The 14,239-nt window shown below is 40.1% G+C and overlaps 6 protein-coding genes across 6 annotated transcripts; 2 read left to right on the top strand and 4 right to left on the bottom strand.

Moving 5' to 3' along the window:
- Positions 1-786: 786 nt before the first annotated feature.
- Positions 787-1,494, top strand: NMD4 (Nmd4p; the record flags this gene model as incomplete). Its single annotated transcript, XM_022820269.1, has 1 exon — positions 787-1,494. The coding sequence occupies one exon, from the start codon at positions 787-789 to the stop codon at positions 1,492-1,494; it is 708 nt and encodes a 235-aa protein (XP_022676749.1).
- A 1,106-nt stretch (positions 1,495-2,600) lies between these two features.
- On the bottom strand, positions 2,601-4,253 carry SPR3 (septin SPR3; the record flags this gene model as incomplete). Its single annotated transcript, XM_022820270.1, has 1 exon — positions 2,601-4,253. One exon carries the CDS (start codon positions 4,251-4,253, stop codon positions 2,601-2,603), a length of 1,653 nt encoding a protein of 550 aa, XP_022676750.1.
- Positions 4,254-4,748: 495 nt separating this feature from the next.
- On the bottom strand, positions 4,749-6,080 carry PEF1 (Pef1p; the record flags this gene model as incomplete). Its single annotated transcript, XM_022820271.1, has 1 exon — positions 4,749-6,080. One exon carries the CDS (start codon positions 6,078-6,080, stop codon positions 4,749-4,751), a length of 1,332 nt encoding a protein of 443 aa, XP_022676751.1.
- An 852-nt stretch (positions 6,081-6,932) lies between these two features.
- Positions 6,933-7,253, bottom strand: RPS10A (40S ribosomal protein eS10; the record flags this gene model as incomplete). The annotated part of the gene is made up of 1 exon (XM_022820272.1): positions 6,933-7,253. The coding sequence occupies one exon, from the start codon at positions 7,251-7,253 to the stop codon at positions 6,933-6,935; it is 321 nt and encodes a 106-aa protein (XP_022676752.1).
- A 717-nt stretch (positions 7,254-7,970) lies between these two features.
- KLMA_50289 (uncharacterized protein) lies at positions 7,971-8,954 on the top strand (the record flags this gene model as incomplete). The annotated part of the gene is made up of 1 exon (XM_022820273.1): positions 7,971-8,954. The coding sequence occupies one exon, from the start codon at positions 7,971-7,973 to the stop codon at positions 8,952-8,954; it is 984 nt and encodes a 327-aa protein (XP_022676753.1).
- An 80-nt stretch (positions 8,955-9,034) lies between these two features.
- Positions 9,035-13,351, bottom strand: YPK9 (putative acid anhydride hydrolase; the record flags this gene model as incomplete). The annotated part of the gene is made up of 1 exon (XM_022820275.1): positions 9,035-13,351. One exon carries the CDS (start codon positions 13,349-13,351, stop codon positions 9,035-9,037), a length of 4,317 nt encoding a protein of 1,438 aa, XP_022676754.1.
- Positions 13,352-14,239: the final 888 nt, after the last annotated feature.

Raw genomic sequence — 14,239 nt, forward strand, 5'->3', positions numbered from 1 at the left:
GAGGAGGTATAAGGATATGTGATTATGTCGTTTACTAAGACGTGATATTTCGGATCTGTCGTTTGGGTGAGTGAGACAGAAGATGATACCTATTGCGTGCCCTTGTGTGTGCGCTTTACATCGGTCGTTTAGATGCATGCGAGCGATGAGCGAGCGTTTCTCAGAATAGGCGTTCTAGCGCAGCAGGGAGGAAAAAAAATCAACAGCTGAACAACAGATCTTTTTTCCTGTCTGACCTGGCCTGACCTGACCTGACGTAAACGAACCGAAACGAATAGTAGTAGTAGTAGTAGTGCTAGTGGTCGTGCCGCAATGCCAATGGACCGCTCACTGCTGTGTAATCGGATGTTTTTTTTTTTTTCTTGTTCGTTTGCAAAAGAAAACAGGCAGCGCACACATACGGCTTGTAAAAAAGAAACTTTGAAAGAACAAGAAAACGCAAGAAAACGCAAAAAAGAAACGCAAAAGAAATGCGATGTGTGGAAAATATCGGCCGGCCGGGTAATGGTGGGTCACGTGGTCTGTGTGTGTGTGGGGGAAACCTTTTTTTCTTTCTCTCCCTCTATACATACATAGCTCATCTCATCTCATCTCATCTCATCTCACATTGGAAAAATCTTGATTTTGGTTTTGGTTTCGGTTTCGGTTTTGGTGCTGCTGGCTCATCACGGAAGAATACACAAACCCATCGCCCTCCCTTGTGTGTGTGAACATTTTTTTTATTTCAGTAGCCTAGCACAGCACAGCACTGCCCTGCCCTGCACTGTCCAACCCAGCCCAGCCTGCATGATTCTCAATTTTATCCTAGACTCTTCGTCTTTTGAAAAGGGACTGGGAAACATCACAATATGGTCGCAGCTGGAGAACGCTGATTTGACCATCAATGCGTACATTCCGTTGTACACGATCCAGGAACTGGATTTCCAGCGGTTCAAGCGCAAGTCGGTGGTCGCGAAGCGTTCGCTATACTTTATCGACCAATTGAAGGAGACCCGTAGTTTCAAGTTGCACATTGAGTACCCGGAATTGAACGAGGCCATCTCATGGAACGAGACTTTGAAATTGTGCGAGCAGAACGCGGCGTCCACCATGTCTGCGCAGCAGATTTCAGCGTTGCCGGTGCGGTTCAAGAAGCTGCTCAAGAGCTGCTATTACAAGTGCCATTATATGCGTGAGAAGGAGGAACACGGCGATAGCCAAGACCCAGAAGAAAAGGGATGGGTGCTTGTGACCGAGGACGACACAGTGAGGGACCTAGCCCAGCAGTTCAAGATCCCCTTCATATCTGTCGTGGAGGCAGACGCTATCATAAACGCGTGCATCAAGGACAAGTCGTACGTTGTTAACAAGAAGTTCTCGAAGCACGTGATCAAAAAAGCCAACCAGGTTAAAGAGCAAGAGGACGGGTCGAAGGTGTTTGTTACTAATTTCAACGACGACTTCTTGGCCCCAAGGGCCAAAAGCGGTACTTTGTGGACCCCCAAGTCTAGATAAAGAGGGTATGTTTCAAGAAATGAAAATACATACATACAGCCAGAGAGAGGGAGAGACTCGGATAATCGGTAGGAATGCGTGCGCGTGTTCTTCTCAAAAAGAGTGGGGACAATTCCAGAGCTCTGCACGCGCTCGCTACATTCAAACGGCCAAGACTACTCGGTTGTGAGGGTCCGGTGATCAAGTATATCATTATATTGCCCGTTCGAGTTTTGCGTCTTGGCTTGGCTAGACTAAACTAGGTTGAAACACACACACATACTTATGTCGGGTTTTCTAATTGGTATGTCAGTCAAAATAACGATCACCTATAAAATAGCTAGCCCTACTACATGCTATACTTCTTTAGTTACTAATGCAATGATTATATTACTTGTTTCATTTCAGTTTTTATGGTTAAAGGTTTCTATTCATCGAATGGGAAGTACTTAAACGCCCACCCTAACATTAGAGATGCCAGAAATGTACCTAGATGTAGTCATCATTGAAATTTCATATAATCTTGCACTTTTTTTCTACAGAAAAAAAATATATTAAAGAAGACTTTTTACGGATTCGTACATGAACAGTAAAGAATACTTTCCTCATCATCCATGTATGTCATCCCGTCCAGTGGTAAATACGATCGACGTATACCCTGTTCTATTCGTTGTATCTTTTTCTTGCCTTTCTTATCCATCTATTAACTGGAGGATTAGCACTTAAATGTATATATCCAAGACCTCTTCCATTTTTATATGAATTTTTTTTTTTTTCCTTTTTGATACTTGAGGGAAAAAGACAGCGCAGTGCACAGTTACCCGCATTTGCGTCAGACAAACAATTACACTTTTCTCTATTAGGGCAGATCGCGATATATATATACATATACATACATACACAAATCTATCATCTTCACATATGATTCTATATTGCAATATAGTAGCGTTCTTCAACAGAGAAATAATGATACTTCTATTCGCATACACTTTCTGCTTTGTTTTGTTTTGTTTTTTTTTGCGGTTTTGGTGTTTTATTATATGAGTTGTTTTCAACTTAGCATTATTACTCAACTTACAGCACGATTTATTTATTAGTTTTCAATCGGGTCACCTCTGTTGCCAATCTCATTTAGCTAATTCGGAATGAGATGATAGACCTAGCCTAGAGAACCTTCTTGCTCTTTGCTTATTAGCCTTGGCCTCCATTTCGTTACATTCACTGCGGATCTGTTGAACAAGCGTATGTAGATCTTCAATTTCGTGATTGAACAAGTTTTGTTTGTTCAACAAGTCCTGCTTCCAGTCTTTAAATCTCTTCTCTTCCAATGACACAATTTCATTAAGACGTTTTTTAGCCTCCAATTGTTTATGAATAAACTCAGGGGACCACTCTATAATCAATTCATCCATATACTTTTTATTGAAAGTCTCATAGAATTTGTAGTTATCTAAACCATTTTGGTTTGGATCTTCAAGGTTTAAACCGCTGGATTCTATGAAGTCAGGATTATTAACTTTGGCTTGGTTTATTCTAGAGAGAAGCATATGAGTTCTACATCTTTCATAGTAGTTTTCACAGCCAACCACTAAATCAACAAGATTCTTGGACATTAGAACAGTCCTCAAAGCAGTAAACTCAGAGTGTTCCGGATTTTCAACTTCAACATTACCCCATTTGTACTTTCTACCACGTACAAGTTTCCCTTCTTCATTGGGAACCATTTCATCAGAACAAACGATACCAAAAGGATACATGTCGAAAATTGTCTGACAGTTAGGATCATTTTGGTCCAAAAAGGCACAAACTTTGATCTGTTGTTTTTGAATCGTTTCTCTAATATTCTTTTTATAAATACTCACATCATCAGGTGTCAAACCATCAACCTTGGCAATGATAGGAATTAAGTTAACTCTCTTTGAAATTTCTTCCATGGCAGCAATATCAAGAGCACTTAAACCATGTCTTGTTAACTTGATGAAGTATAAACAACAGTGGATCCTGTTATCTTTTAAAGATCCCCTTAAAGGTTGCTCTTCTTGGAAAATGTAAGACCTATACTGTTCGTCAATATAGTTGACAATAGGAGACCATGAAAAAGAATTGTTTGCATGATCACCAAAGCCAGGAGTGTCAATGACAGTGAATTTCAATGCAAAATCGCCTTCCACTAATTCACTCTCATGACGGACAATCTTAGTTGTTTTTGTCACTTCTCTATCGGACAAATCGCCTTCCCAAACTGTGGGCAAAAGTGAAGTACCAAATAACGTATTGATAAAAGTAGTTTTACCCAACCCAGATTGTCCAACTACCATCATGGTAAACCTACCACCGTTTTTGGCGATGAAAGTTTGTTTTTGAATAGGAATGGTGTCTATTCCGATATAATAGTTTGGATCAATGACAGGCGCATTAACAAACCTACGGTTTTTTTCACCACCATTAGAATCGAACACCTCAGAGTTAATAGCTGAGTTTGGTGTGTAGTAGTCAGCCTGTGCATTCTGCTCGTTATCGGAATTTTTAGTCAAGCTCTTAGATGATTCTATGGAATCAGCTGCAAACAGTTTCTTAACTGAACCTAACACACCATCCTCCCCATGTGAGATCGAAGCTATTTCTAGATTGTCTTCTTCCGGGTGTTCTTGAATAATCTCCATACTTTCATTGGGTGCTAAATACTTTTCTTGTGCATTTGAGCCTGAACTGCTGCCGATGTCACTTGACTCAACGCTACGGTCCATATAAGAGCCCCACCCGTTATTCATTGAGGTCATATATATTATTATTGGTGCGTATTGTCCAATTGACGATTGTCATTTAATATTAAACTGATGAACTGATAGTGGAATGGTTATGAACTAAGCACTTTATGTCGTACTTTTTATTAAATGGCTTATACTTTTTTTTCTGTCGCTGGACACAAAAAAATGACAAACTGAATAACGACGGAATTACAAACGGTTCACAAAGTTGAAAGATCCCTAGGGTTTAAAGGATACCGGTCAAATAACTGTGGCAGACGTGACGAAAGGTTCAGGTTGGTTTTCTTTTTTCTTTTCTTTGCCCCTGTCACTTGAAAACCTTCTCAATAGCCACAGATCTTTTTTCAGGAAGAAATGAATAAAGTTAATGTTATGTTACGTAATTAAGTTTTATCAGAATGAAGGAACCCTGTTCTGTTTAATTACATATATTATTGCACTGAAATGTGTCATAATGGTTTATTATAATTACAAAGTTCACGAAAGTTCAAAAATAAAGGGTCTTTATTAATGGGGTAAAAATTTCCCTAAATAAAGAGTAATATCAATAAAGTCTTTGTATTCGATAGTTGCTGTGCCCTCTTGCTTAGTGTCATACTTCCTAAAAACCTTAGTGAGTCTCATTAACCATACTAAAGTCTCTACGAATTTGTCAAATTTCATTTCTTTACTGACCATCGGTTGCTCGAAAAATTCCGCATAGCATTCGAATAGTTTTTCACTGACTTCGAAAGGAATTAGGTATCCCAATGACTGGACTGCTTTATGGTATTCCGCCATAGTCAAGGTAAAGGAGCCATTCAAGTCGTTATCGACAAAACACTTTCTCCATTTTTTAACTCGCTTGTATAAGGAAATAAACTCATTCAAGTTTACCGTTCCGAACCTAGAACCTCCGAACAGGCTTAGTAAGGAATCGATCGAGCTAGAACAGAACTTGGTACCGTCGTCATTTTGTAGAAGATTTTGTAGTTCATCTGCTGTTAGTCTACCGATGTTCCTTATATCATGGTTGTTGAAAAGTTGTGTAGCTATTTGAGTATCTTGCTGTTCCTGGAGCGAATCGTTAGATGCTGCCGAATTAGTACTGCTAACAGATGTTGGAAGTTGTTGGCGGTACTGGGTTTGGGATGCTACAGGTTGGTGTGAAACACGTGGTTCTGGTGGTAAGTGGTTTATTGTTGTTGCTTGGTTTGGGTAGTACTTCTGTTGAGGTTGTAATGGTTGTTGTTGGGGCTGTTGGATTGGTTGCTGTGGTGGTTGCTGATGCTGTAATTGCGGCTGTGGTTGATGTGGTTGAGAATAGCTCCTCATACTGGGTACACTACTTGCATGAGGAACTTGTCCATGGCCTGGCATCTGACCTGGAATCTGCCCTGGAAACTGCCCTGGCATCTGTCCTGGCATCTGGTTGGGCAACTGGCTTGGCATCTGAGCAGGTAGTTGTGGGGTGGATCTTGAAGACCCATGCCCATGCATGTCATATGACGATACTCTTGACTGGCTCCTTGATGAACCATTGCCAGCTCCAGACCCAATTCCAACTCCAGCACCATGCTCATAGGGTAAAGGAACATTGCCCTGTGCTGCTGGTATAGGCTGTCTGTAATGAGATGAGCTCTGTGAATGCGGTGTTGGAGCCTTATGCACGGCAGGATTAACCGACATATGTGATTGCTGGTGCATTTGCGGCTGCTGGTGTGAGTTCATGCCATATTTCATTTGTCTGCGACGTCTTTCTGCCTCTTCGCGCCTTTGGCCCTCGCGCATGGCTTCTTCTGGTGTTGCGAAAAGAGGTAGTTCATCACCTGCAGAGTAGTTCAGCTTCTTCGAACCCATGGTTTCAGTTAAGGGTAAGACTAATGGTTATCTGTTGGTGAAAAGCAAGAGCTGTCGGGTCTTAGCTCGGTTAGGTTATGCAATGCGATGCGATGCAGTCAGTGTATGCAACTAACGAGAAAGACAACGAGCACTAAGTTTCTCGTAAATTATATCCTTTTTCTGCCTTTCACCTTGAGTGGAACGCAACGCAACAGCTTCTATTGATTAATGCGAGAGGCTTAGTTAACATCCAAACTCAAAACAGTTGAAATTCATCCCAGTTCAGCTCGCACTTTGTTTAAAACTCTAGTTTGCATTCATAAAATGTAGCAGAGATATTTTTAGTTTCCTACGAGCCGTTACCAGGCGAACGGGATCTCTGCTCAATTTTTGCCTCACAGCAAGAACTATCTCCGACAATTAAGCGAGAAGAGTAGCATAAATTGGAAAAAAAAGACATCGCTATATGTTGCTTTACAGTACTATGTATGTATGGAAGACAATATACAGTTATGTGGTATGTGAAGTTGTTTTGGAACAATAGAACGACAGTTCATGGACCTAGAAAATAATAAAATGACTAAAGGAAAAGTGATAAAAAAAAGAGAGGCATACAAACAAGCAGCCTCTCAGCTTCATTCAAAATGCATGTGCGATAACAAGCCGACCCACTTGCGCGCGTAAAAGATACCGACAATTAGTATGAGAAATAAAACAAAGGTTGAGAACAGTGTTCTCCACCACGTCTGCTCATTTGTACGGTCTTTTAATAGAATGCGCTCAAGCAGTTAGCGCCAGCCATGTTTTACTGATTCGGCTGCAACCAAGATTAGTTGGCCGCCGCCACCTCAGGCCATGCCCCAGTCATATTTAGTACTTCTTACCTTGTGGTCTGGAGTCGTTGGATTGACCGGCCAAGTAAGTGGCTGGGAAAATGTGTTCTGGCAAGTTCAAGTATTCTCTCAAGTAAACCACACCTTCTTCAGTCAAGGTGTAGTAGTAGTATTGCCATGAGAATTGAGTCTTGACGTAACCCTTGGAAGTCAAAGATTGCAAAGCCTTGATGACGTACAAGTTCTTGGTGTCAACTTCTTCGTGCTTTGGTTGGTTGAAGTCCTTCTTGGCGACCAAGACACCTTCTTGGAACAAGTGTTGGTAGATCTTCTTTCTGTCTTCCTTTGGAATTAACATTTCGATTGGTTTCTTACTTGACTGATGTTGGACTTCCGAATATTAACCAAAAACAATCCAGTACCAATAAATAACCTACACAACCAAAATGTTCTATCTAATCAAGCTTTCTATAATAAAGTTCTACTATAACATCGTCAATTTGAAAATATTGGAAAGTTTCACGATGAGCTTTGCATTGGTTGAGTGAGGGTTCATGGGTCTGTCGCGCGCTGGTCACGGCGCACGGTGGATGGTGCACGGGTTCCTGGTTTCGCGAGGTGAAGAGAGGGCTGTAGAAGAGACTGTGACTGGCAAACGATACGATGTTATTTCCGCTTTCGGAAATTGTCGCTCTTCATTATGCTGCTTTTTGTTTTGGTGTCTGGGTTGTGGCCACTGACAGTCCTTCTTGTTTATCACGTGATTCTTCTCCGTACACCACATAGTGTACATTTCCCTCTTCCCTCCTTCCCTTTTTCCCTTTTCCCTTTTTCTTTTCTTTTTCTCTCTCGGGGATTGGAGCTAACGCCATATGACTGGATTGGCATCGCACCTTTAAGAACTCATTAGAGTAGATTTGATTTGGTTTAGTATGGTTTGGTTTGACTTCCGGATGAGAAGTTTAGAAGAAAGGGTCTTACAAATAGGGTTTTCGTGTTGTTAGAGACGACGGACATACCGGCAGACAGATATAGCTTTGATCTGGGGGGTTTTTGTACTAGGATAAAACACAATATGCCGTTGTCATTGCCAGATGAGTCTGGATTCCATAGCTTTGAATCTGGTTTAAGGGACCGGGTTGTTGGTAAGATTGATGAGGGAAAAATGTGGTTATGGGATATGGTTGATAAGATACGGCATTTCAAGATATTCAAGATTACGGTGATACATTGGGGGGTGTTGGTTACGTGGATAGGGCTTCTTTTGCACTTCACGTCGGTTTATAGATCTTTGTACCGATCATCTGCGCTATTGGCCACGATGTGCTCGAACGTGCTTTTGTTTGGGACTTCGGACTGTTTAGCGCAGTGTATATCGTGTTTTATGTGCTACAAAGTGGATCCGGTGCCCAAGGCTTTGGATGATATGACAAAGAATATCATGTCTGGGCTTGGTTCCCACCGTAGGGTTTCGCGAATGGAGGAAGATGACGATTACAACGACAACGATGATATGGGGAGCGATGACGCCTCGATATTTAATGACTACGGTATCCAGCGTGATGCTCGCCATCCGGACGATGAGTATCGCGTGGACTCGCAGGATATGGAGTGGATGTCTGATTTCGATAGCGATGTTCCAGATCATGAGCTATTCAGTTTTTATAGATGGGTCTGCTTCATGTGTTGGGGTTGGATTTTATCCTTCTGTCAGGTGCCATGGTATAAGTTTCTCAACTACTTGTATACTGAGGACCACACTTTTGTGCAGGTCTTGGAAAGAGTGCTCACGGATCAGCTAGTGTACTCTCCAATATCCCTATACTGTTTCTTCATGTACTCTAACTACATCATGGAGCACGGGGACGCCGCCAGTTTTGAAACTAAGATCAGAAACATATACGTCTCCACATTGGGCTGCAACTACCTCGTCTGGCCTATGGTACAGTTCATAAACTTTTTGCTTGTTCCAAAGCATCTACAAGTTCCATTTAGCTCCTCTGTCGGTGTGCTATGGAACTGCTTCCTATCCATGAGAAACTCTTCCAATGCAGCCTAAACCGTCATATCTGTTGATCAGAGTCTATGAGAGTTCAATATTAAATATATATAAACATGTTATCTTGTAATTATCATAAATTACACATTAACAGCCTGTTGCTGCATTCTTAGAATGTTTTTGTATCTTTTGCTGCTATACTTCTTTTTGAAAAGGTTCTTGGCCTTTTCTGGGATATACTTTTCGGAGTAAAAGTTCGCTATAACAGTTGCGATGATGAACCATTTGAATGATCCAGATATGTTTGTCAATTGGAGAAGTTTTCCTAATGGGCTGTTAACATTCAAATTCATTAGGGCAAAACTCATAATGAGGGAAACAGAAATATCGATAACAAAGCCGTAGTTCTTGGTTAGCGGCTCACGGTATGGTGGACCCTGTGATAAAATCACTGCCGTTAGTATATATTGGAAGTTCGATACAAAGAACAAAACAGTATTGTCACTCGATTGCACCGCATCATCACCAGCAGGAATTGGTTTCAGGTACCATGAGGTGTACTGAACTGCAATCCAAGGAATTAGTTGGAAGATTAGAATGATTAGAATATTGAGACAGAGTGGGACTAGAATCTTTGGAGAAACAAGGTTTGCACTGGGCCTCTTTTTTACCAATTTCTCGCTCGGTTTAGACCATGACATCGATATTGCTATGGGCACAATTAATAAAAGATCAATGTACAAAAATTGGAAATCGCCAAGATTGGAACCCCGACTGTATAGAATAGTAATAGTGATGAATTGGATGGCGGAGTATAAACTCATGTATTGGAAACATGAAAAAGATGTGACTAATGATGCCCTGCCCTCCTTGATTACATCCAAAACACAGCTAATGTCGAAAATAGATGACGTGAATGGTGCTGCAACAGATGCCTCAGCTTCAGACAATGAGATACCGATGTTAGCCGCTTTCAAAGCACCACAATCATTCGCACCATCACCACAAAAACCAACATTATAGTCCAATTTCTGTAACTGTTCCACTAATTCATGTTTCTCATCTGGAGACATTCTAGCATAAATAGAACCTTTCAATAAGATAGTATTAATATAATTTTCTGGTAAAATTTCATCATTTCTAAATAGAATTCGGAATATATCACCTGTAATAGCCAAACTGTAGCTCTTTTCCGAATCAGTCAGAGGTTCTAGAGATACAGAATCCAGGAAGGAATTTGGATCATCGACGTCTCTCCATGAAATCAGTTGGTCATTTTCACCGAGGTTTTCATTTATGGATGGAATGAAAACTCTATCCGAAGTTATTAGACCAGATTCTCTACCAACTGAGACAGCAGTCAAAACATTATCACCAGTACACATTACCGTACGGATATTCGCATCGCGAAGGTCATGTAACACTTGTTTTGTACGAGTTTTTAGCTTATTTTCAAAAACAATGAAACCTAAAAACTCCAAATTATCCTCCACTTCTTCTCTCGAAACCTTTTGAGAGTATAGCCAAGAGTTTTTCGCTAAAGACTTCCCTGCACATGCGATCACTCTGAACCCATTATGGGTATAATATTGTAAAAGTTCATGGAAATTCTTCGGAATTGTTGAAGGATTGCAGATATCCGCTATAATTTCAGGAGCACCCTTGGTGTATGACCAGTAATTGTTTTCCTTGAACCCCTTAACTATGACACTCATTCTTCTCAACTCTGATAAAAATTCAAAGCTTCTAACGATTCCAATTAAGTTATTTGGATCGTTTTCGATGAAAGGTGAATTTGCCGTAGGGTGAACGACAGCAGGTGAGATTCCCGCTTTATCTTCGCCGTTTTTGAATTTCCAACTCTCATAACCTTCTTCGTACTCCCATTTAGTGAATTCAAACATTTTGAAATCTAGTGGATCACCCAAAAGTTCCCCATCAATGTTCCTTAGAGAGTGACATGTTAAAAGTGACATAAATAGATTTTTTTCCTTAAACTCTTTCTGGTTTTTACAGTCAGATAGTTTGTCTTTCTTGATCAAATCATCGCAACTAGTTATCAACTTACTCAAATGTAGGACAGATGAAGAACCTTTTGGTTCTGCGAAATGAACACCAAGAACATCTAAACCTTCTTCAGTTAGTGTACCTGTTTTGTCAAAGCACATAAGATCAACTTTACCACCAACATTAACCCTGGTTGGTGAGATACAGAAGATCCCCTTTTTCTTTAATCTTGTTAATGCAAAACTTGTCCCAATTGTCAATGTAGCAGGTAAAGCAGGTGGCACCACAATTGTAATTATATCAAGGGCTCTAAGTACCATAATTCTGACCTCCAATCCTAATCTAATGAACTGAATACAACTTATTGAGAATCCAAGCATAGCAATTAGTGTCATAAAACCAATGTATTTGAAGGAATCTTCATAAAATTTGAATCCCACCGGTTTTGGGAACACCATAGACCTAATAAGCGAGCCCTTGGTAGTAGAGAAACCTGTTCTCGTCACTAGTGCCAAGGCCATACCCATTCCCGGCTGACTACGAACCCTGATAATTTTAGTCCCGTTGAATAGGAATGATCTTGAAACAATGCTTGAGACTTGGGAAGATTTAAAATCTTCTAAAAGATGAACCATAGTAGATTCAGTTGCTGCAAACTTGGAAACAGGGACAGATTCACCGGTTAACATTGATTCATTTACAATACAGTCACCAGATATTAGTACAGCATCACAAGGTAAAGCCGTTAACGATGGGTCTGATATTTCAAAGAGATCACCTGGAACAAGTTCGGATGAGTTTACTTGCGTCCAGAAACCATCCTTGTAGACACGAACTTCACAGCTGAAGTGAGACATTTCTGCTAATCTTGCAGAGTTCTTTCTCGTTTCTAGTACGGTGTCAATAATGGATAAAACTGAAATGATGAAAATGCAACCAGCGTAGTAGTAGTAGTCATCAGCTAACCAAAGGACTATAGAGAAGATTTGAAAGACGTAGAATGGATGAAGTGCTTCATCAAATAAAATTTCAAACACAGTCTTTTGCTTTAAGTTTACTGCGTTTTTTCCGAAAGCAAGCGTTCTATCTTCCTGTATTGATGACGAAAGACCCTTCTGCACTTGTTCTAAGTCCAACCAGTCAGGATCTGCCCAGTTACTGTTACTTTTAAAAATGTCGGCAACAGGGGAATAAACTAAGGTAAAGTATCTGTAATTGAAAGTTATTAAGATAGGCAAGTTTGGATTTGAAGATGTTTCATGATGGTAATGGTGGCCTTCTGGAGGATTTATTCTGTCTTCGTTTATTTCCATCAAAACGGTACTGAGTGGTCTGTTATACCATCTTCTCTTTACTGGTTCTATAGTGAGTTCTCCAAACTCATTTTCTATTACAACCCATTCCGCTTTCCCCAAAGGTGTTTTCACACCAGTCAATTTCACTTTCATTGAAGGTTTCCATCTGAATAGCAAATATGCAAATCCAAGAGAAATGATACAAAGAAAATAGTAGCAGTAAAGCTTGAATTGTGAAGTACGATATCCCGCGATAGCGACAACTAGATCCTCTTCTGCGATATAGAATCTCTGATAGTGCAAATGTGGGACATTATGAGGGAAAAATCTGTCGTGGTACTCTGGTTTCAAGAATTTTGCATGATATGATTTCTTCGCTTGCTCTTGATTCTCTTCTGCTCTAGAGTAATAGTCTTCGTTTGATAAATCATCATCATCTGCTTCTTCTGAGCTCTCGTTGGATCGGAGCTCAGTGTCATCCTGGTCATTTGTTTCATCAGGTTCCAACTCTGCAGGAATTCTGTCTCTTAGTGTGTATCTAGACGAACTTGAAGAAGAGCGAGGAGATGTGGAATAGGTACGGTTTTCCAGTGGATGAGAACGCAAAGAATTCTGTCTTTGACTTACAAGGGTTTTCATAGCAAAATCATTGCTGTTATGTCTTAAGGACGCCTTAGATGACTTAGGTTGAATGTGCAAACGTTCTTGTTCATAAGTCGGTATCGCATCCCAGTCCATGTCATAGTCTGCATTTTCTAAACTGGATGAAATACCTTCTGCATTTTCAACCTGAGCTTCGGTGAAGAAGTGAAACCCTCGACCTCCTCTAGAAGCACTGGAACGACGAGAGGTACTTGCGCTCAATAGCAATGCATCATTTTCATTTTCAGACGTTTGGCCTCGTCTTTCGAAGTTAGACGAACTGGCGCTAACACCATATCCACTTGATTGGAAAGAGTGAGGATGATAGAATGAAACAATGGAACTTGGTACTGTTTCTACAGCTGCACCAGAGTAAGGTTCACTATTGTTTTGTTCCAAAATCACTGAAGCTGTTGTATTAGTACTTGACCCAGTCCTAGTAGAGGAAAATGATGGCCTAGCAGATTGATTTGAGCGCCGAGGCATACCATCAAGCTTGTTGTCAACAGACATCAATGACAGCTAATACAATGCGGATCCTTATGGTACTTTTTTTGTTTCCTAGTTAATTTTTAAGGTCTTCTTTCTTGATTTGCATGTAAAAATGCGATAAGTGACTCTCTTGAAATGGACTGTTGTTTTTTTTTTTCAAGATGCATTTTATTGAAAGATTAGAAGATGCAGACCACTGGCACGTGATTTGAACTACGCTTGCCTGTTAAAAGGTGGGACCACCAAGCAAGCAGAAATATAAGATTTAACAGTTAAAGGGAAGCAAATGCATGCCCAGTTATCATTTGGTTATGGGTGAAATTGGAGGAATCTGGGAACAAAAAAGCGATTATTAGTGCCTTTGACATAGTTAAAATATATGATTTCAAAAGTATCTTTAGTTTCCCAAATATCTAAAAAAATAAGACTAGAACAAATGGAACACTTAAGTATTCTGTCATCTCAGCGAGTCTGCAAGATGTTTAAGCTAAAGGAACAAAGAAAAGATGGAGCTCAACATAAGTATAAGTAGCATTCAGGTATGGGGCTTTTAGAGTTTTATGTGAATTGAGTAGCTAGTTTTTGATTCTAGATAAAAAAGTATACAAGGAAATAAACTCGTAGAAAGTTCCCACCCCCCCCTTCATTTAGGAAAGCATATGCAAAATTCAAGTGTTACATAAATGAACAAGAAACTTTTCCTCACTTCTTGTGAGCTACTTGTTTTACAAAAGATCTACTTCTGTCATATTATTATGTCAGCAGTAAGACACCCTTTGACAGTTTGATGGTTTTAGTTTCTTTTTTTTCATTTTGAAAATTTTCAGAATCGATGAGATGAGATGAGATGCGATGAGATGAGCTTTAATCGACTACTAGAAGTACAATCTTCAAATTGACTACTGTAAA

This window comes from Kluyveromyces marxianus, chromosome 5, assembly GCF_001417885.1.
Source record: "Kluyveromyces marxianus DMKU3-1042 DNA, complete genome, chromosome 5".
Taxonomy (NCBI): domain Eukaryota; kingdom Fungi; phylum Ascomycota; class Saccharomycetes; order Saccharomycetales; family Saccharomycetaceae; genus Kluyveromyces; species Kluyveromyces marxianus.